This window comes from Lemur catta, chromosome 2 (assembly GCF_020740605.2).
Source record: "Lemur catta isolate mLemCat1 chromosome 2, mLemCat1.pri, whole genome shotgun sequence".
NCBI lineage: Eukaryota > Metazoa > Chordata > Mammalia > Primates > Lemuridae > Lemur > Lemur catta.
In genome coordinates, this window is record NC_059129.1 from 129251535 (window position 1) to 129274033 (window position 22499).

The window sequence follows — 22499 nt, forward strand, 5'->3', positions numbered from 1 at the left end:
TTTAAAAAGCAAGTGGCGATGCATACTAGTTGCTGGATCATTCTCTGTGTTTATGATACCCACTGGTTGTTATCACCAAATGACTCAAAAGAAGTAACAAAGCCCCCAGACACTTAACTAAAGGAATATAATTAAAAGTGATACCAGTGTTTTGTCATCATATTCAGAATATCCTTTTCTAATCAACAGTGTAGTTCTTGTCTTCTGAAACCTTAGGGTGAATATTTTTTTCCAGTTGTTACAAAAAACATTATAGAAACATTCTGTTGTCCTTTAGATTTCATGGGGATTATCTGGGTCCAGAAACTCTCAGAGATTGAAAAAATGTGTCAAGGAACCAATGCCTGTGGACAAATTCAGCATCAGTTTGTCTATTCAAGCAAACTCTCAGTAAACCTTGCTTGGCTGCTTGATCCATTCAAGCATTTAACTCTGTAACATCCACAGTGATCCAGGGGCAAGAGGCAGAAGACTTTCACATTACTGGTCCTTGGCGTTTCTCCAAGTACTTACAGAGGAATTCTCTTAGCGTTCATTCCTGTATGATGTGTGTTCCTATAAGGATCAGATGTACTGCAGAAGGAATGAAAAAGACAAATGTTTGGAGGAAGTAAAATATCTCAAAGAGAAAAAGATAATTTTTTAATATCATCTATATATCTGATCACTTTCTTAGAGATCTTCATTCTCACTTCTAGAATTATTTTGGTTTAAGCTTATGTGTAAGAGTTTGTCCCCTGCTTAATTTTCTTACTGTGATATGTGTGTCTAAAACATGTTGAAACCTCCTGGAAGTACCTTTGTTTTGGTAAAATTAGTTACTGAATGACCAACTCTAACAAATACACTTTAATTTACACCTTAGATATTGCTTCAAGAACTGGGTCCTGGTGATGGTATTGTCATGGCATTTGATAATGTCCTGCAGAAACTGCTGGAGGAATATGGCAATGATGACACAAGGAATGTGAAGGAAACCACTGAGTACTTAAAAACATCATGGATCAATCTAAAACAAAGGTAACTCTAAGGCCTTGGCAGGTAAATGTGCATTTGTCAGGTTGAGAATTTGATTGCTGTGGCTTTCTTATGGGAACATGCCAAATAGATGACCACTGTAAGTACAGTTTATTATTTTCTGTTTTTATACTGTGATGTGCTGAGTTAGTATTATCATACTTAGTGCGGAATATATATTTATATTACATCTACTTGAATTTCTACAATGGAGTTTTCCCCTGAATAAGCCTAAACCTTGCCAATGATCATTTTATGTGTTCTAATTTTCTTATGCCTCTTGGTACTATCTAAAATACATTTTGTAGTGCTCTGATGGTAAGGAGCAAAGGTATTTAAAGATGCATCAGGGTACTATTCTCCCTAACTATAATTATATTAGTGTGCTATTAATATTTGGCTGGAGCATTCCAAGTTGAGGACCAGGCACTCATGCATCCAACACTATACCCCTGAAATAATCTATGTGTATTTAGGGTTTCAACTAATTTGTAATCTTTTCTTCCCATTACTCTGTCTAATCAGTATATTTGGAACAGCCTAAAATAGCATGTGAGTTTACAAGAGATTTTTCTGTCACTTGAACACCTAGAATTTGAGGAACTGTAAACAGTGGTTAGCATCTCTTTAAGATTGTGTATTTGTATTCATCATTAGTAAAAAAAGTGTTTACTTTATGCATAGTATTGGGAATGCCTGTGTCTAAGTGAAATTACACACATCTTTAGCTATTAAAATGCAACTGTCTCAAAGCTGATTTGATATCAAAACACATTTATTTTGCTGTGAATAAAATGGATAATATTAGTGCACTTCATGATTATTTATTTCTGATAATAAAGTATGGCCAGGCATTTAACAATAGTTTGACATGTAGGAGTTTTGTACGTTTTTCCAGAATTTTATTTTTAGTTAGAACCTCTAAGGCATTTCTGAAAACTCAAAGAAGAGAATTATGAGGGCAGTATGTGAACTTGAATGTGTTGCTAGATGTACCTAGGATATTGGAGAGAGTAAGACTCAGCTAGTAAATATAAAACTTCACAAGTGGTTAGAGCAGAATGGCTGTAAGATTGATCTTTCGAGCATTTTCCTACAACTTTTCTCTTTTATTATGACAGGATATTTGGATATAGTAAGGATACCATAATTAAGGCAAGGAAGAAGGTGAATTAAAAACAACTTTAACCTTAAGAGAGACAGTCCTTAAACTATTTGTGTTTCCAAAATGACATGTGTAAGTGTTAGGACTTTTTTTTTTTTTTTATAAACCCAATACCAGAAAAATCGATCACTTAGGATTGTGTGACCTGCTTTATTTAGCACCTCAAATTCTTTTTGTGCTTTTACTTTGTAAATATTTTAAGACAGCCTACAGCAGTAGTTAGATTAGATGGAAGAGGCAATTAAAAATGAATTATATTCCAAGGTGATCCTTCATTTATCTTAGCTAAGACAACCACAGCATTCCAAATTTTTTGTAGTTACAAGTGGTTGTCCTTATTCTACTTTCTTTCTGCATTTCTTGGGAACATAAGTAATTGTATTAGTGTTTGTATGTGATTTAGATACATTGTTATCTATAAAGCAGGGAAAATACAACAAAACTTGCTCACAGGATCTCTTCATGAATGGCGGCTAGGATTTCTGTATATTGAGAGAGTTTTCTATTTCAAACATAATGATATTTACAATTTTTGACTGTTCTAAATGGATATCTTTCTGGAATATATAAATCCTTGCCTTCTTAAACAAAGTATGTGAACCTGTATTTAACTTTTTTGGGAATTCTTGGCATTATTGTTGCAAAGACAGAATTAAGGAAATTTAAGAGATGTAAGTGACATTATAATTCATCTAAACTGGGGTTTGTCAATACCAGTTGCTCCTTCCCTAAGGAGCCTTTTTAGACCTCCTGCCCCCTGAAATTTTAATACTGTGGTATACTGTGTATCGGTTTCTGGACTGTATGGTTATTCTTTATTCATAAAAAGAGTAAACTTTTTCCATGCCCTTTCTTCTGCAAATAACCACTTATTACCTCTGTTGAGAATACAGGGTCTAAACTAATGTTCTCAGGCTCAGAGAGGTTAAATGACAAGTTCAACATCATGGAGCACAGCCAAGACGATACAATATTTATCTATGCTAAATGATGGTGATGCTCTCCATGCTCTGAGTTCTGAAGAATTGGTAGTAAATTTATTCAGGCTGCTATGCTTTGTGAGATTTTGTGCTTTATTTTTAGTGTATACATTTTACTGTATACACTATACACATTGTCAGGCACTGTGCTAAGCTCTTCTCATGCATTATTTCACGTAATCTTCACAGTCACCTTAGGAGACAGGCAGCAGTTTTATCAACGTTGTGTCAATGAATAAACTGAAGTACAGAGAAGTTAAGGAATTACTCAAGATCACATGGCTCATAATGGTGGAGGTGGAATTGGAATTCAAGCCTTTTGGACTGCCCCATCAGGCTCTTACCTTTTTTAAAAAACAGTTTCACTTTTTTTCTTTGAATAATAATGTCAGCTATTGCTGGTGCCTGCTTTGTGTACCTGCCTCTCGGATCTGTTTGTGATCCTGCTTACTGGTTCTTAGCTGTGTTGAGTTTAGAAAGCAGATCAGATTAAAGGGATGGTGGCCTCTTCTATGAATGATGTAACACCTTCCAGTCTGGTAATGGCTGCTGAGAGGCCTTCCACCCTGGCTCTCCCCTTATCTCACTACCTGTTCTGTATATACATCATTGTCAGCCAGATTCTGGAGGGGTGAAGGGTTGTTTTGCTTATACATTGAATACTGCAGCATAATGCACGAAGTTTAATATGAGCTTTAAAAGGAAATGTTTTGTATGAATTGCAATTGGCCAAAGTAATTTGGTCATTCACAGTTATAGGCCCACAATCCCTTATCTATAATGCCAAAATCCAAAAAAAAAAAAAGCTCTGATAACAGAAAGCTTTGAATTGACATGAGGCTATTTGTTATAGTCTTTATTTGTCCTGCTTAGTGTGAATAGCCTTGCTCCTCGCTGCAGAAATATTAATGTGTTTGATTGGTTTCTCAGACCCTGCTCAGGGTTAATGGGTAATATGGATACATTCATAATGTTAGTTTTCTAATGTGCAAAAAATTCTTAATTCTGAAACACAACTGACTCCCAAAAGTTTGGATCCTGAGAATGGCAGGCCTGTCTCTAATGTTTCTAACTAATCTATGTATCTTGACCACTACTTTTTTCACCTGTGACTTTTTTCCCTTCTATCTCTTAATGCCAATTAACAATGTTTTTAGTGCCAATTGAGACAGTGATAGTTGAAATGTGCTTGTAGTAACTTTTGAAATGTGGATGCCTGATTTGAGTCTGACATGTTATTTTAGCCCTATATATAGGCACTCCAGGGCTAAAATAACATTTTATATCTATGTGTATATATATATGTACACACACACACACACACACACACACACAGAGTTATCTATGCTGAAGTATTAGAAAGGAAATGAGACAATGTAACAGTATGCTAGAAAGAATTTCTTCTAAATCACTAATTACTGTGTATTTTTCTTCTTGTCCTTATCTCTGTGAAGTCATATTTTGCCTTGCCTGTTTTAAGGTGTTTGTGGGTTTGTACAGATAGAGCAGAAAGCACACTGGGAATGGTATCTGGCAGTCCTCAGTTAAAATTCCACTTTATGCACTTACTTTTTGTGTGAACCTCGAGCAAGTTATTTCAACTCACTGAGTCTCTATTTCCTTGGTTCTAAAGTGGAGGATCTAATGCATAGGATTATTGTGAGCTCAAAAGTTATATATAAAAGCTCTTGGTACATGGTGTATGCTCAACAAAAGGTTGCCCAGATTACGATCATCTGCTTTGTCATATCATGTCTTTCTGATAAAATCAATGCCTGCGTTCTGGTTCACGGTACTTTCTATGGTTAACTTAGCGGAAGGTTGAGTCATCAGTTGTTTGTCTACAGTCATCTCGAATGGTCTGTACTTAATGATAAAATACTTTATCTGCTTTACTGAATGCGGGATAGACATTCTAAATCTTTATTACCAGGTGAAACTTAGAAAATGCAATTTTCCTGGTTAGTGAAATCATCACAGCTGCTGAATTTATGTTGCCTTTAAGTGTCTTCTGCTAAAGCGAAACTCTAACCACCCTGGGAAGAAAGGCTATAGAATTTAAAAAGGCACAATTATTTCAAGCGAGAGCCACAAATACACATTTATCCAGTGAGGGAACTTTATTTTCTTCTTTTGAAATGATGTTGTCTTTCTCATTAATGTTCATTAACTTGTTAATAATGGCCAGCTGGACATGCGGAATGGCCAGACCTAGTTTTCAGCTGGTTACTTAAATAGTGTATATGCTAAAGACTGAATTTGTGAAGCCCCCTTGACTATGCTGAAAACAGGTTAAGTTCTAAAACTTTAAATTTGTTTTTGATTGCTTTCCTAATTTTGTTGTATATCGTGAAACTTCTCTTATTTCTGTTTCTACTTTTTCAGTAGTGATTGTTTATTGTCCCTTTAGATTAATAAAAATGAAGCATTTTTCTTCAGCAATTATCTATTGTTCAATTTGGTCAATTCCTTTTAATAAGTGATCAATAGAAAATACTCATATTGGAATTGTTTCCTACAGCCAGGCTCAACCTTTGAGCTCTTAGCGTGAATGCTATAGCAGCTGCCATTCCCAAATCAGTGGGCTTCGGTGAAAAGTACAGGTACCTTTTCCTTCTGGCCTGTCCACCAGGATGAGGTTTAGAGATTAGGGTCAGTGAACTTGATTTATCCTCTCGGAAGCTTACTTCTTTCCCTGAAAGTCACCTTTATTTGTCAGCCTGTTTCTTTTATTTTCGTTGCTAGCTTTTCAGTTTTAGTTTTCCCTTTCAAGCTGGGAATAAAACTGGCCAGGAAGAAAATTGCAAAAATTATATTCCTCTGTATTTTCCTCTTCTGTTATGTTGTTTTAATATTTCAAGTACCATTTTATTGTCTTAAAAAAATGTTACCGACAATATCTTTGTGGTATATGCCTGAGAGTGCTAATGCTTTCATTTTGTAAATATCAAGCTCAAGCATGCAGATATTTTCTCAGTACATTTAGCTCTGTACCAAACAAACTAAAGGGCCAGTGCCCATAGTCCTTGTTTTTGCTTTGATTTGTTCCTTTTCCATTAATTAACAACTGAATTAAATGAGTATTTATTTAGCTTCCTGTATGCCAAGCTCTGTGATCAGCCCTGAGGATTGAATCACAAATCTACCCTGTGCCTGCCCTCAGGAAGCTTACATTTTATTGGGGTAGCCACACAGTAAATAAGAACATAATACATAATTATAGGGGATTGTTTTGGAGGGGAGAGAAATTGAAGAGGTGCTATATAAGAGAGAGACTTAATTATCTTGGGTAAATTTAGAAAGTATAACTTAGAAGGTGACTTTTGAGTTGATTCTAAAGGTTAAGGAGGAACCAATTGAAGAAAATTACAGAGTGAATGGCAAATATACATGTCATGAGGCATAAAAAAGCATAGAATATGCCTGAAACATAATCAATAAGAGGGTAAGGGCTTGGTAGGAGAAGGAGGAAGAGGCCAGATCAGGCTGAACTTTGCAAGACATGGGAAGGAGTTTGGCTGTTATAAGTACAATGGAAAGCTATGGAATTATTAAATAAGGGAGTGACACTAATTTATATATGTTAAACTTTAATCTCTCTGGATTTTATGTGGAGGATAGGTGGTAGGGGTAAAAGAGAATAATTAGGAGAACAGAAAGGAAGTGATTGCTGTAGTCTAGTTGGGAAATGGTTATGCCCTTGGCTATTGTGTGCCAGCAGTGATAGAAAGAAGGTGGTAGATTTGAGATATGTTTTAGAAGTAGAAAATCCACTTTGGTGGATTAGATACGTGGTTTCAGGGACCGGTAAAAATCAAAGATGTCATTTTTGTAAGAGGATGAGTGATGACACCATTCACTCACTGAATTGGGAATGGCTGTGGAAGTTTTGGGAGAAAAAAAAACCTAAAAATTGAGTTTTGACCTGTTTGAGGTGCCTACTAGATAAATCTAAGTGCATAGGTTAAAGAGGCAATTGGGTATGAATCTGGAACTCAAATGTTCTGGATCTCAGATATGAATTAAGGAGTTTCCAGCGTTTACATTGGAGGTTAAACATGTGGGACTGGATGGGCTCACTGGGGAAGAAGTAGAGACCCCGAAGAGGAGAGCATGCTTCACTGAGTCCATAGGGTTAGGGTTTGGTGATTGATCAAAAAAGGAGCAAAGAGCAAAAGGGACTATGATGAAACTTCCAAGGGTTTAGAAAGAATATCCTGGATTTATTGTGTTCAGAAGTGGAGGAAAGAGAATATTTTTAAGAGAGAATGGAGAGAAGAGTATTTCTGAGAGAGAATGATCCACTGTATTGAATTAGGTTGAGTAATCAGATAACAAAGAGAGCAGTTTTAAGGAAGTGACCAGGCTAGATGCTAGAGAGTGAGATGAGGTGAGGAAGGAGAAAGAATTGTGGAAACAACTTTAGAGATGTTTGTTGTGAAGAGGGACAGAGAGATTGGGTGGTACTTGAAGGGGGTTGCAGGGTAAAGAGAAGGTGATTGGCTTTTCTATTAAAAGGGGACATACTAAAAAGCATGTTTATGTGCTTATGGGAATGATCCAATAGATAAGAGACTGATGATTACTGACAGAGGGGACGAAAGAAGGAGGACAAGAAGTCTTTGAGTAGATAAGACCAGATTTGAAGAGTTGAGGTTGGTAAGGGCTGGAATGCATTTTTCATTATGACTGGAAAGAACAATGAGAAGATGAGTCCAGACACATGTGGACTGGAGCTTCAGTGATGAGAAGATGAAAGATTGTGCAAGGACTGAGCTTTCTTTACGTGAGGTTTGAGGTAGGACTGAGAGAGGTTGGAAGAAAGAAGATTGGCTGTAAAGTCAGAATCTTGGTGAGCAGAACAATTTCTTAGGGGAGCTTTATACTATTGCCTGGCAGTAAGGAGTGCCCATTTGTGGTTCATAACAATAATTGTAAGAGGAAGGTAGCCCTGTTGAAGTGTTTCTTAGCAGTATTCATCTACTCAGAAGTAAGTATAAGGAATGCAGATAAAAGGTGGGGAAAGATGGAGTGGGGGAGAGGAAGGTCTTTGGAAGGGAGAGGAGACTGGGATTCCCTCTAGTCCATAATGGTGTCTAATGTGTCCCTTTCTCTGGATGGTGCAGTCCCTCACTAGACAAGCAGATCTTGAGTTGGATTTCAGACTCCGCTTACCCATGAGGCAGTGGACAACCTTTATAACTGTGTGCAGTGACCCTGAACCTGGGGCTCAGTATGTGAATGAAATGGATAAATGTCTTAGGCTTTAAAACAATAGGAATTTACTTGGAAGATGAGTGAACCATGGCCTGGAAATCGCAGTGAGGAGCAAGAAGGATCCTTGTTCCAACTCCTCACACCAAGGCATAAAGGATCTGAGAGAAAAAAACTTTGTTAAAAGTTTGCAAGGGATTTGATGGCCCTGCGGAGACTAATTTCAGTGAAGACAAGATAAAGGAGTTGATCTGGGGAGGCTGAAGTTACAGAGGAGTCTGGTGGTCATAGAATAGAAGCTCTAGGGCATGATGGAAGAAGGGTTTGGGGGGTGGATTGGGACAGATTGGGGGAGATACAGAGTAGTATTGGTGTCATGATCCAATATCAGTTGTCTAATGAAGACCGAATATCTGACAGCGACTCAGCTAAAAGGAAAGTAGGATGTGGTGACATGAATCCTCTGAAGCAGATAGCTCTGTGGTCTTGCATATTTACTTACTGGAATGGCAGCTCCAGGGAGAACTGCTCCTTTGGGTTACCCAAGGCTATGGGCATGTATCATGGGATGGAGGTGAGGTTGTGGTAGGGTTGGGGGTCTTCCCTTGAGCTTCCCAAGTGGTGTGGCATTAGCAGCTTGCAGGAGAGTCTCCTTGAGTCTCATGGAGTGCATTTTGAAGTGTCTTGGTGATGACCCAACCTCTATGTAACAGGAATTGGCCACCCAAAAGACCACAGATCATTGGGAATAGCTGCAGTGACTAATTCTTTACCTCTGCTGCATTTTTCCCACAGCATGCCATAATATATTTCTATAAAAATGTTATTTTATTTACAAAAGAATGAAATTACCTTGTGAAGGTACCCATTGAAAAGCTTAAAGAATTGTTTCATTGTTAATTTGTCTACCTGCCACTCAACCTACTGATGCTACTGTTTTCTACTCTAAAAGAGATGAATATATTTAAATCTCATATCACTGTCAAGGTCAATTTTTAAGTACACCAAATATAGCAACACATATCTGTGGGTTTCCTAAGATGCTCTTTTCCATTGAAGTCTTTTAAAAAAGATATATCTATTGTGTTCTTTTGACCAATTATAAGCACATGCACACTTGATTAAACAATATATTATATATTCTAGCTTAAAATACCAAGTATTATTTAACACCTTTAAACTGACATTTTAAAAAGACAGTTACGTTGTGGGGGGCATGTTTTGTTATGTTACAAAATAACTATAGGCTATAGCATATCATAGCTGCTTTTATTACAGAAATCTCTTTAAATGCTGAGTTTACATTTAAAAAATCCTCATTCCCTTTAATGTAAACTATTATGAATCTGTCACCCGCGGATTTTCTTAAATCTTTTATGGGAAGCTATTTATATTTTCCGTCTGCACCATTTCTTGCAGTAAAGACTTTTATAGTCTGTTAGTTCTTCTGTTTGAAGCAAAAAATTTTATTTCTGCTGAAGTTACACTTGTAAACTTAAAATGTTGTATCTTTCAGGTTTTCAGCCTATGCTTACCTTTGTGATTTATGGATTTAAAAAAAGATTTAAAAAAAAATCTTCCTTGCCTTTGTCTTCTAGCCACAAATTCCTAAACTTAAAATCATTTCTTTTCCTATAATAGTGTTCCTTCCCCTATATTCTCTCATTACATTTCTCCAGATTTCCTCTATCTCTGTTCTGATCTTTCTTGAGATGTAGCAATCAGAACTGCCAAATATAAAATCTACATTGAGAATCATAGACTAATGTAAGTTCAGTGCTGGATGGGATCTTAGAAATCTTCCACATTAAAGCTTCCCACCCTTTTTGCTATCTGCACACTACTCATCTATTCTCATCAGTAACCTTTCATTTACATGCAGTGATTCTTAATGAAGCTGAATTTGAAGCCGGGAAGGGAGGTGAGCATGGAGAAACTCTTCTAGCACGTTTTTTAATCCCTGTGTTGGATTATGTAGTTTTAAAAGGACCCCTGGAGATTTTGAAATGGGTCTTTTACTGATCTAGTACAAGCCTGTTATTTTAAGGATGAAAAAAATAAATTGAGAATTTGAAATGATTTACCCCAAGCTATATAGCTAGTAAATGGCAGAGGTGGTAGAATTGAGTCGTTTTCTTCTGAAAGCTGTGTACAAATGGCATTAAAGGTAATTTATTAGCCTATGTGATAAAGTATGCATATATATTCCTGAGCCTCTGATTTTAGTGACTTTTTTGCCTTATGATATTATAGTAAATCATGTGAAATGCCTTGAAAATGGATAAAAGAATCTTATAATATGGATGTATCACACGCTAACCTTGGATGTAATTTTTAAAAATAAAAAAAATAAACTGAGGGGCAGAGAAAGCTAATATAATCGAGCTACATTCTAGTAGAAATTTCATATGAATTATATTGATTTCAAAAATCAGAATACAAATTAATATACATACATACTAACTATGATTATAAGTTTAAAAACGTATATTCATTATCATAATATGAAAACAATTTGGACTGCTGTAAACAGAGTTTAGTTTTCAGTATGTTCATTATTTTTAGTAGTTGAGTTCATGATAAAAAATTTGACACAAGCTATATGTACATTTAAAAAAGTTCACCAGGACACTTATTACAAATTGCACATTTGCAAGCTATAAACAAAATTACTTTCCCAGTATATGACCAAATTCATATGTAAGGTTAGGGAAAATATTATTTATTGAGTGTTTATTATATCTTGATACATTTCTGTGTGTATACCTTGTTTTCTCCTTAAAATATCGCTATAAGGCAGAAATTATTCCTATTGTTACATTAGTTTATTCAATAAATACTTGTTGAATTGCTACTGTATGTGGGTCCTAGGGACACTCAGGTGTATTAGTGATTCAGAAGCTTCAAACAGATAAGAAAACAGTCGCTTACAGTAATAATTAGAGATGTAGTGCAGTAGGCAGAATGATGGCCACCGAAGATGTGGAGATTATTCTAGATTGCCTGGGTGAGCCCAGTCTTATCCCATGACTCTGCAAAAGTGGGAGAGAAAGGGAGGGGTGGGTCAGAGAGAGATGATGTGGGGACTTCACCCACTGTTAATGGCTTTGAAGGTGCAGGAAGGGGCCGTGAGCCAAGGAAAGTGGTAGCCTCTAGAAGCTGGAAAAGGAAAGGAAATGAATTTACCCCAGAGCCTCCAGAAAGGATTGCAGCCCTGTGGACAACTTGATTTTAGACTAGTGGAGACCTGTGTTGGACACTAACGTGCAGAACTGTCAGATAATACATTTGTGTTGCTTTAAGAAACCACTAAGTTTGTGGCAATTTATCACAGCAGCAGTGGAACACCAAGAGCCATAGTAGGGGAAATCATGAGGTACGTGAGGAAAGGTACCATAGATCTGGAAGGTGTTTGTACCGAGTTCTGGAGGGTCAGTAGAAGTTAACCAGCTGGGAAGGGGAAAATTAGTGGAGGCTGGGGGCAGGGAGAAGGAAGAGGAAGGATATTTAAAGTAAAAGAAGTAAAATGTCAAGCTCTGGATATAGAGACAATGACCTGTTGGAGAATTACTAATTGGTTCACTTGTGTAGACAAAATGCATGAGGCTCAGAGTGATGAAGTAATTCTTGGGGAAGAGAGCAAGAATCAGATCATGGAAAATCTTGTGTGTTAAGCAGAATTTAGGGATGATGAAAATGATACTCGAGGAAATAAGGCAGCTTGCTCAAGCTCTCATGGCTAGTCAGTGATGGAGCCTTATCTACATTGATCCAAACTCATATTCCTCTGCTTACGTAACCAATAAAGTAGACATCTCCTATGAAATCAACTAAAGTTTAGGGGTTTTGGGGGGACAGTTTCCCATGCAGTGAATATTTTTAAAGCAGTATTTTGTTTTGCCCAGTGATGACCAGTAGACAGTTGACAATTTGACAATAAGTGCCCTAGTTTCTGGATTCAGAATGTTCTATTGGTCTCCAAAGTGTGTTGCCTGAATTACTCTATCCAGTGGAATACTGTCTGAGGCCAAGGGCTCATGATCTTAGCTCACTTTTCCTTTGAAGCATGACTCTAGGTTTTCTACCTCCCCTGCTAGCCTGGTCCTTTATATTTGTTGGGTGTATAAATGCCTCCTGTGTGTAGAGAATTCTCTGTCTTCACTCTTAGGGTTCTTAGACATTTGCATCCTCTTCCTGAGTGTGGGCATTCTTGGTTTAATAGAACTAATATCTAATGATCTACTTGTACAACACCTTTTGCCACATAATGTATTAAGTACATATGAATATTCTTAAATAATGAGAGGATTCTGATTATGGAAAATGAAAGTGTTTGACTTTACTAAATTTTATAATGAATAAATTTTATATATTGAATATTCTTAAAATAAGAATAGCCTGTTCATGTCAGATTAATTGCATGTGTGTACTCCTCTAAGTCTTTGCTTTCTAGTAACTTTTTGGCATAGCCTTTATTTGGTGGTTCTTAATATTTTTTTCTGTTGATATTTTAAACACAGAAAATATGGGCAGGGTTTGAGGGAGGACAAAACATCACCAACAGCAACCACTCAAATTCTTATGGGTAACTTCTCAATTTTAAAAATTAAAGAAATACATACCTATGATTACCAAAAAAACCCGTCCAGGTTTATATAATAACAAAAAATAGTTATTCTCTCTTTACTCACTGCAATGCCTCCCAGAAGCAACTAATTTCTTTTTTATAATAGCTTCTCCTTGTACCATTTATACATTTTCATATTGTAAATAAGATGAGTATGCCATTATCTTTCAATTTATCAATATTAGACATTGTCTACTGACATTCTATTTTGGTAAATATATAGGAAATAGTTTTCTTATGCCACTATTCACTTTCCTTCTTCATTATTGAATTTTTAGATAAGTAGATATTCAGGAGTGTCATCAAAATGTCTGTCCAAACATTATTAACAGCCAAGCATTGAAGTTTACTATAGTTCTGTCCTCTTTGTTTCACCTGAAATTAATAATTGCCTTGTTTTTATATGTCTGGTTTTCTTTGCACCCATTCCTAATTCTTACCACATTTTTCAGTGGCTGACAGTACAATTTTCCACAAAGTCAATCACATTAAGGAGGCTATCACTTCTAATATTGTTGCTGGGAGACATCTCTTCTGGAGACATGATTTCCAGGCCTGCTGTGCAGCCAGCATGCTGGCTGTTTCTTTGCTTTTCTCCTAGTTTAGAATCCCTATTTCTTGGATCTCATGGGTTTTTATTGCTTTTGCTTTTGTTTTATTTTCCTTTTTTGTGCTGTTTCCTCATTTTGTCTGTGTATATCCTTTGTAAGTTTTGTCAAGTTAAAACAAGAATACAGAGTGGTCGCAATGGTGATGACTGCCCTCATCTGCTCCAATTTGAATGCCCCCACTCTTTTCTGTGATCTCCTTTCTCATCAGCATGAGAGCCCCTTTGCTCCTTTCTGGGTTGGATCTCTCTTTCTTATGCTTCTCATATCTTCCTCCTTCTTGATTGTCAAACTGGATTTTGTGGAGGACATCGCCTAGGAGCTTCTCGAAAAATGGTCTGTGGGAGTGAATTTTAAAGGCATATTATGGGTAGGTTGTCGTTATTCTATAAATACTTATTGTAATACTGTAATGAGGACTCTGAGGGATATGGAGATATAAAAAACTATTTCTGCTCATGGAGAGTTTATAGAATAGGTGGACAGACAAGAAATCTATATGATATAGTTAAAGTAAAATTTTAGAGTGAAACAAAATCATAATCCAAGGGCTTTTCTAAGATACGAGTGATTAATTGTTGTGTGAAGAGGAATAATTACCTTTTATGAACTCAGAGCAAGGAAACCTAGTTGGGATGGAATATTCTGGAAGAGGTGGTTCTTAAACCTTTAAGGAGTGGTAGGATTTTGATAAATGGAGATGGTCAGAAGGACTTTTCATAAAGATATAAAATTTTTATGTGAAAACAGTATTAAGAATATTCTATAGAAAAAGAAATGTACCTCTTTGACCTGAACAGAGTATTGGACAGAACTAGGGGATAAAGTTGGAAAAGTAAACTCGTGATAGATTATGAAGGACATTAAATTCCAGGCAAGGCAATTTGAATTTTTTCTTCAGGTTAGTAAGTAAATGCTGAGATCAAAATTTGTATATCATCTAAGTCGGATTATAGTATGTACTCTTGTGTGTCTGGCTCCTTGCACTTAGCGGAAATCATATTGGATCCCATCCATGTTGTTGCATGTATCAGTGGTTTGTTTATTTTTATTGCTGAGGAGTGTACCATTGTATGCAAGTACCATACTTTGTTTTTCCATTTGCCAGTTGATATTTGGGTTGTTTTCACTTTTGGACCATTACAAGTAAGGCTGCATTAAACATTTGCATACAGCTTTTGTGTAGACATATGTTTTCACTTCTCTTGGGTGAATACTTAGGGATATAGGACTACTGGGTTGTATCACAAGTGCATGGTTAGCTTGAAAAACTGCCAACGTTTTTCAAAGTGGCTGCACCATTTTATACTCTTACCTGCAATGTATGAGAGTTGCAGTTATCCACATTCTCACCAGCATTTGGTATAGTCATTCTCTGAAAGCCATTTAAATATGTAGTCATATCTCATTGAGGTTTGAGTGTACCTTTCTGAACATCTTTTCATGTGCTTGTTTGCCATCCATATACCTTCTATGGTCATGTGTTGGTTTAAATCTTTTACTCATTTTTTAAGGAACATGTTTATTATGTGTTAAAAAAATACTTGTTCATTGTAAATTCAAAAAATGAAGAAAACTACAAATAGGAAAGTAAAGCAACTTAAATCCCAGTGCCCAGAAATAACTATTTTAATAAGTTAACATTCCACACATTTCTCCCTCTATGTATGTATACGGATAGAAGGACAAAGGAGTATATGGACGATGAATGGATGGATGAGTGAATACACAGGAAAAATAATAAAAATGAAGTCATATTAGATATGATGATTTTTATCAAGATATATTTCATATACCATAGTCCCTCCTTATCCGTGGTTTCTCTTTCTGCAGTTTCAATTGTCTGTAGTACAGTAAGACATTTTGAGAGAGAGATGGACCACATTCACAGAACTTTTATTACAGTGTATTATTATAATTGTTCTGTTTTATTTTTGTTGTTGTTAATCTCTTACTGTGCCTAATTTATAAATTAAACTTTATCATAGGTATACATGTATAGGAAAAAACATAACATATATAGGCTTTGGTGCTATCTGTAGTTTCAGGCATCCACTGCATATATCCCCTACAGATAAAGGGGGCCTACTGTCCTGTGAAATTCATCCTTTTCAGTTGTACAACTCAGTGGTTTTTAGTATATTGACCGTCACCACTTTTAATTTCAGAAAAATTATCACCCAGAAAGAAAACTTCACACCATAAGCAGTTGGTCTCCATTGCCCACCACCCTCCAGTCCCAAGCAACAGCTAATCTACCTTCTCTCTCTATGGATTTGATATTTTGGAAGTTTTATATAAATGTAATTTCATAATATGTTGCCTTTTGTGTCTGGCTTCTTCCACTTAGCATATTGTTTTCAGGGTTCATCCATGTTGTTCATTCCCTTTTATAGCTGAGTGATCTTCCATGTGTGGGCATACTGTATTGTGTTTATCAACTCCTCCCTCAGTTATGAACATTTAGGTTGTTTATCATGCTGCTACAAACATTTGTGTACAAGTTTTTGTGTGGACTTACATTTTCAGTTCTCTTGGGTTTAAATACCTATGAGTGGAATTGTTGTAGCCATTTTTTAAAAACTGAGTTGTCTGTTTTCTCATTATGGGCCTCTGAGGTATATAAAGTTTTAAATGTTGACTTTATATCTCAGGTAATTCCAGGATAACTCTATGTTCACATTTTGATGTAGATTTAATGAAGGGTTTATAAAAGCTTGATTGTCCAATGAGTTCCAGATATTATTAAATCAAATTAAAAAATGAACTTGTATTGATCTGAATTGTTTAAAAATATGTAAAGTCGGCCAGGCGCAGTGGCGCACATCTGTAATCCTAGCACTCTTGGAGGCTGAAGCAGGAGGATGGCTTGAGCCCAGGAGTTTGAGGTTGCAGTGGGCTGTGATGATGCCACTGCACTCTACCTGGGGCAACAGAGCAAGACTATGTCAACAACAACAACAAAAAGTAAAGTCGACCCTTTAAATTATTTTTATTTTATCTTAAATATTTCTTCAGATTTTACTTCCTAGAATTCATTTAGTCACTGACTGTATGAATATTTCTTGATATTGCCTTTTGGGTGCCTGGCATTATACTGAGATATTTACTTAAAGCATATGAGGGAATGACTTCATGTGCAATTATGAGATGTAAAATGTAGTCGTACCTATGTTATGATATGGATTTTGTTAATATTTATGTGTCTCCATCTCGCTCTTGTCACAATTCACATGCCTCCTCCACTAAGGATTATTCAAGATACACATATAAATAAATCTCCAAGTTACATTTAGTGACTTAAATAAAAGTTCCTCTGAAGCTGTCTGTTAATCTTCATTTAGGGTGTGCGTGATGTGGAATGTCACACTGTAAGTAATGGAACCGTGCCTGTCCTGTTGTTACTTTCAGTATTGCTGACAGACAGAATGCCTTGGAGGCTGAGCTGAGGGCAGTGCAGGCCTCTCGCAGAGACCTGGAGAACTTCCTAAAGTGGATCCAGGAAGCTGAAACCACAGTGAATGTGCTTGCGGATGCCTCTCAGCGGGAGGATGCTCTTCAGGACAGTATCTTGGCCAGGGAACTCAAACAGCAGATGCAGGTAAATGCTGTGTTGGTACTGTGCTCTTTTGATCCATCTTTATGCAAATTTATTGCTGTTAAAAGGTGAGGTTGTCACCTTGTTCTGCTATGAAATCCCTGCTCTCCTGTGAATAATTGGTTTTTGGAAATAAGATCGGTAAAATATTTTTACTTAATATTAGAGGAAAAAACCCATCTTGTTTTATGGAAGTAATAATTGTTTACTTAGAGTTAGAGGCTCATAGCTATTCTGTTTTCCGTCATTTTAAGCCCTATTACAGTTAGCTTTATTGAATCCTAAATTATAAGGGCGTTTTCCCTTAATGTGAAGTTGTTTCTTTCTCCATTTATTATACATACTTAATATAAAAGCTGCAAAAACTCTATGGCTTAGTTTACAACTAAGAATATTAGGCTCGAAGGTATTACTTTTATGTCTTTAGCTTGATAACAATGATTGTATATACAGTCTGAGGTTCGAATTTTTCTTCTATGTAAAGTATGCTAATATAAAATCTTTCCTTTAAAAAATTTACAAAGAATCTCGTGAAGCATGTCTGAAACTTTTTTTCTGCCCCCAGGTAGTTCTGCTTCAGTGCCCTTGAATGCCCTTGAACCTCCCATTTTGTCTGCCTAGATTGATCTATTCTTGCCAATCATGTAGGCCTTCTCACTTAGAACTTAGTTCAAAACCTATTTCAATGAGGAGCTCTCCTTGTCTACCAGAGTTTAACGTGTCATTACTTCTTTATGCCATTTCATTCTCACATCAGTTTTATCATTATTTTTCTGATATGCTTGTGAACACGTGTCCCATTGTCATTGGATGCCTATCTCCACTTGTCCCAGTTGATCCCATGGTTCTTCAAGGACGGAGATTATATTCTTCCACATTGTTGCCTATGCAGTGCCCTGAGTGCAAATCCTAAGTAAATACTAACTGCCACTCTTGGACCCTGGCTTCACTATTATGAAATTCAGTATTGATGACCTTTTTTGAATTTGTTCTTAGGAACTCTTTTCCCTTGAAATATCAATATCAAGACTATTTTGTAAAATGTCAACAAATGTGTGGATCTGGATGAAAGATCTTGGGGCTTTCTTTCGACTACTCTTATTCTTATAATTTTTCTGTAAGTTTGAAATTATTTTCATTAAAAAGTTACAAAATTTTAAAAAGAGACCTTTTTGGAATAAGATTATTTATAGCATGTTCGCATGCATAGAGACTCTTACGGTGTTTTACTGTTATGTTCTTTAGATTAACTTAATGAAAATCTGCATTTATTTACATTACTTCTTATTTCTTGTTCATTTCCCAGTACTTTTGTGATTTGGTAATGAGTATGACCAGGCAAGTATCAGAGTTAGATCTGATCCTTTGTTTCATGCTCTGGAGTCTCATGAGGTCACCATAAATGTGAATTGATAAAATATTTAGCTATCATCTGGATTTTAGGGGATTACAGAGGGCTCTAAATGTGGATAGATGCTGGAATGTATTATTTTTTATGATTTAAACTATAAGCCTGACCTATAAATGCTCACCCATACTTAATTTATGTAATGGTGTTAATTTCAATAGCTATTTAGGCTATGCATTTGACTAGGTAACGGTTTATAGACAACGAGTAAAAAAGGAGCCTTGAAATGAACCTTGGTAATGAGCACCAGCAAAACACAGGCCTGTTGTAGACTCTAATGATGTCTTCTGACACATTTAATCTTAGGATACATTCTTCCCATAGCCAAAACTCTTCTCAATATTTAATGAATATTCAAACTGTGGAAGACATAAATGTAAATAGAAATGTTTAAAGTCTTTCTAAATAAAAATAGCTCAGCACAGGATTACTTGTCGTATGGCAAACAGCATTGAGAAGGAAAGGTTGCTGACAAAAATACTAAAATACATTATAACATGTATAGTAATGCTTCTCAAAAAGAATCTAATGTTGCTGAAATAGAATCTTCTGGCTCATAGAAAATAATAAAGAGGGCATTTATTAAGAGCTTACCAAAATCTCTTTGTTTATCTAAAGATAAATGTGTACATTTGTTTAAGATGTTTCATATAGTGGTAATTCGCATGATTTTTCACTCCCTTCCTCCTTTATTAAATGTGCTTAATTTTAAAGCATTCTCTCCATTTTATTTGGAAAATATTCTATGGCTTTATTTTTAATACCTTATAGGTAGATGACTGTTAGAGACTTAGTACCTTTCACTGAGTATTTTTGAGGCAAGAGAATTTTAATTTTCCTATGGGCTTGTGTATTGATTCTCCTTTTGTATGAGTGAACAGACATTTAAAATGGAAACTTGTTTGGAAATGGAGAGGTGTTTGTTGAGGGAAATGACTGTACAAAAGCACGTCAAATCACAAAATAAATTTTCTGGTGGCGTGGTGGTGGTGGTGGTGGTTATGTGTGCGCTACAGAAGGTGAAACAAGGACCCCAGTGTATCCATGCTCCATGCAGAAGGGTGTATATAGAAATGCTTAGATGACACATTACTATTTATACTTGTTTCATGTCTTGTGACAGCCACATGCAGGGGCATGGGACTATTTCATGAAGATGAAGAAGTTTATTCTATATTCAGTTTAAGGTGAATCGTGGGTAAATTTTGATAAAAGGACAGCTCTAAAGCACATGAAAGATGAAGATGAAGATTAATTTGGGGGAGTATGCTATGATACACACAATTTCTATGAGGGATGGATGACCATTTGGATTTATGTATTTATGTTTCATTGCCCTGCTGCTAGGCTGTGAGGTTTTATCCTTCAGCAGAGGCCTTTTGGTAAGAGAAAAGCTGATCCTTTGGAGACTTGCAGGAAAGACAAGCTCCTTAAGAGCTGAGTAGTCCAGATCATAGAGGGTCTTGTGTGCCATGCTGAGGATTTTGTCTTAACCTGGTGGCAATGGGGAGAAGGAATAAAGGATACTAAGGAAGAGTAAGGCAATGGGGTTTCTGCTTTATAGGAATCTAACTGATGACATTATAAGGAATAGATTTGAGTGAGGCAAGAGTGACAGCAGAGAGGTCTGTTGGGATATCCTTGTAGCCCACCAGGCCAGAAGTGATAATGACCAGAAAGGAGGCAATGGTAGGGCAAGACCTAATGACTGGATAGTCGGGAAATGGGGAGAGACAAGGAGGTGGTATTAGAGACCGAGAGACTGGGAACATATGAGAAGAAAATGCCAGGGCTGGGGTGCAAGTTAGTGGTAAGTGTGAGAGGACCACACAGATGCCATTTTTACTATGTTGAAATGAGGCATTTGAGTAACATCGAGGAGGAGATGCCAGGTATGTGGTTGTTGCTGTGAATCTGTATTCAGATGAGAGAATCTGGCCAAAAATGCAAAAACTTTTTATTTTATTTTTGTGCTCTTGAGTGAAAGCTTATTCTCTTCCAACTAGTTTATTAATTCAAATGCATTTATTCTTCATTTTCATGCCCATGTTCTAGAATATTATTATTTTAGTTCTTTTTTAAAATTTAAGCTTTACATTTTAGCAGTATGAATTGAGATGCTCTTATTCTTTCCTGGGTAAAATCCTGAGGCCCTTTTGCTTTCTGGGGTATGTTAAAATAGGTGGCTGGTTTTGTTCTCTTAACAATTTGTGTTTTGGGATTATTATATTTGCATCTCCTGTGTTTGCGTTTAGCCTAATTTTTCACCGTCTCATTCCATAGATACAGACTTTGTAGAGTGTTTCAGATCTTCTTTTATACCCTGTATTTGGGGTAAATACTTCATGTGCTAGTGCTGGAAAAGAGATGATAACTTCATATTTTTTATAGCAACTTCATTGGTATATAATTCACGTTATACAGTTCATCCATTTAGATTTTATAATTCAGTTGGTTTTAGTGTATTCACAGAGTTGTGCAAACATTATCACTATCAAGTTGGAACATTTTCATCACCTCAAAAAGAAGCCCTTTACCCTTTAGCAGTCAATTCCCCATTCCCACCCCTAAACAATCACTAATCTGATTCTGTTTGCCTAATAGCTTAGTATTTTAAATCATGTTTTTTGAGTACATCCTCTGCTTTTGGCTTGGCACATATGTAAAACATCGTTAGCCTCACCAGAGGGAGGCAGTATAGACTCTCGGTATAGCCCTTCAGGGAAAAAACTTGCGGGAAGAAGCCACAAAAAACACTGCTTGATAAACAACTCTCTAAGACCCAATAGGACTTTAAATCATGCTAAAATGAAGGACTGAAAAAGGCAGATGAAGTAAAAGAAGAGAAACCAATACTTAAACACTGTATTTCTTTTAAAGAGTCATGGTAACATTCGAGAGAGGTGAAACTGTGGCATTGCCCAGGTTACTAATTTGAGCAGGACGCTGATAATGAGAAACATCTGGGTTCTATTTCTGGCTGTGCTCTTTGACCCAGTCATTTAATCATTCGGGGTTATTTTGCTCATCTCCTGACAGTACTTTACTCCAATTGCTATTTATAATGGTATTCAGACTGCAGTAGAGAGTGTGTCTCAAGAATGTATACATACGCATAAAAGCCAAAAAATTCTGAATTGGGTCTTCATATGATATAATTATGGTCTCATATTTTCTATTCATAAAATTAAAACAGTTTTATGATAACTAAAATGAGATCATGAAAATGCTGTCTACAAGGGAATATTCAGTAGTCAATTACAGACTTTATTTTTTATTAACTTTGCCATTTAGTTAGAGGAGTCCTAACCTATCCCATTTCTAATGCTTTCTGGACAGCTCTGCTTTTAGGGTATCTTAGGTAAAGCCACATACCCCCTGCAAGTATTTTTGTTTTGTTTTGTTTTGCTTTTTTGTTTTAGATGATCTCGTGCTGAGACCTGTCTAGAGGTGATTTATCAGCACTTAATGTATGGGCTGCTGTCCTTAGAGTCAGGTACCCTTCTGCTCTTCTCAGGATTTATAACAGGGTCTCTTGTTCACTAATTTACAGAGCACAACCAGAGCTGTATTTATCAGGTAGTGAACGCATCCCTCTTTAGAGAGGGGGAATGCTACTCTCTCTCTTAATATAAAGCAGCTACAAGGCATGCACCGTGGCGGCGGCGATATGTTGAATCTCTGTTCCCAGGGGATGTCTGCTTTGTATCTGCAGCTTTAATGTTTCACTTAATATCCTCTTTGGCTACTGAGCGCACTCCTCTCCGGCAGCCAGCAGCGCTTGGCGGCTCGACAACTTGCTTCATTTCTGGCCATGCCAGGCTGAGCAAGTGCTGGCTGTGAGCATCTGCTGGGGGGCTTTCTGTGTGGCATCTGTCTTTG

General features: G+C 36.5%; 1 protein-coding gene across 4 annotated transcripts in view; it reads left to right on the forward strand.

Annotated features, from left to right (window-relative positions):
- The window catches only part of UTRN (utrophin), a 472601-nt gene that overhangs the window by 221561 nt on the left and 228541 nt on the right, over positions 1-22499 (forward strand). For all 4 annotated transcript variants that reach the window (XM_045544518.1, XM_045544519.1, XM_045544517.1 and 1 more), the window contains 2 exons: positions 866-1020; positions 17023-17212. In XM_045544518.1, coding sequence (XP_045400474.1) covers positions 866-1020; positions 17023-17212 — 345 coding nt within the window. The remainder of the gene's footprint in view (positions 1-865; positions 1021-17022; positions 17213-22499) is intronic.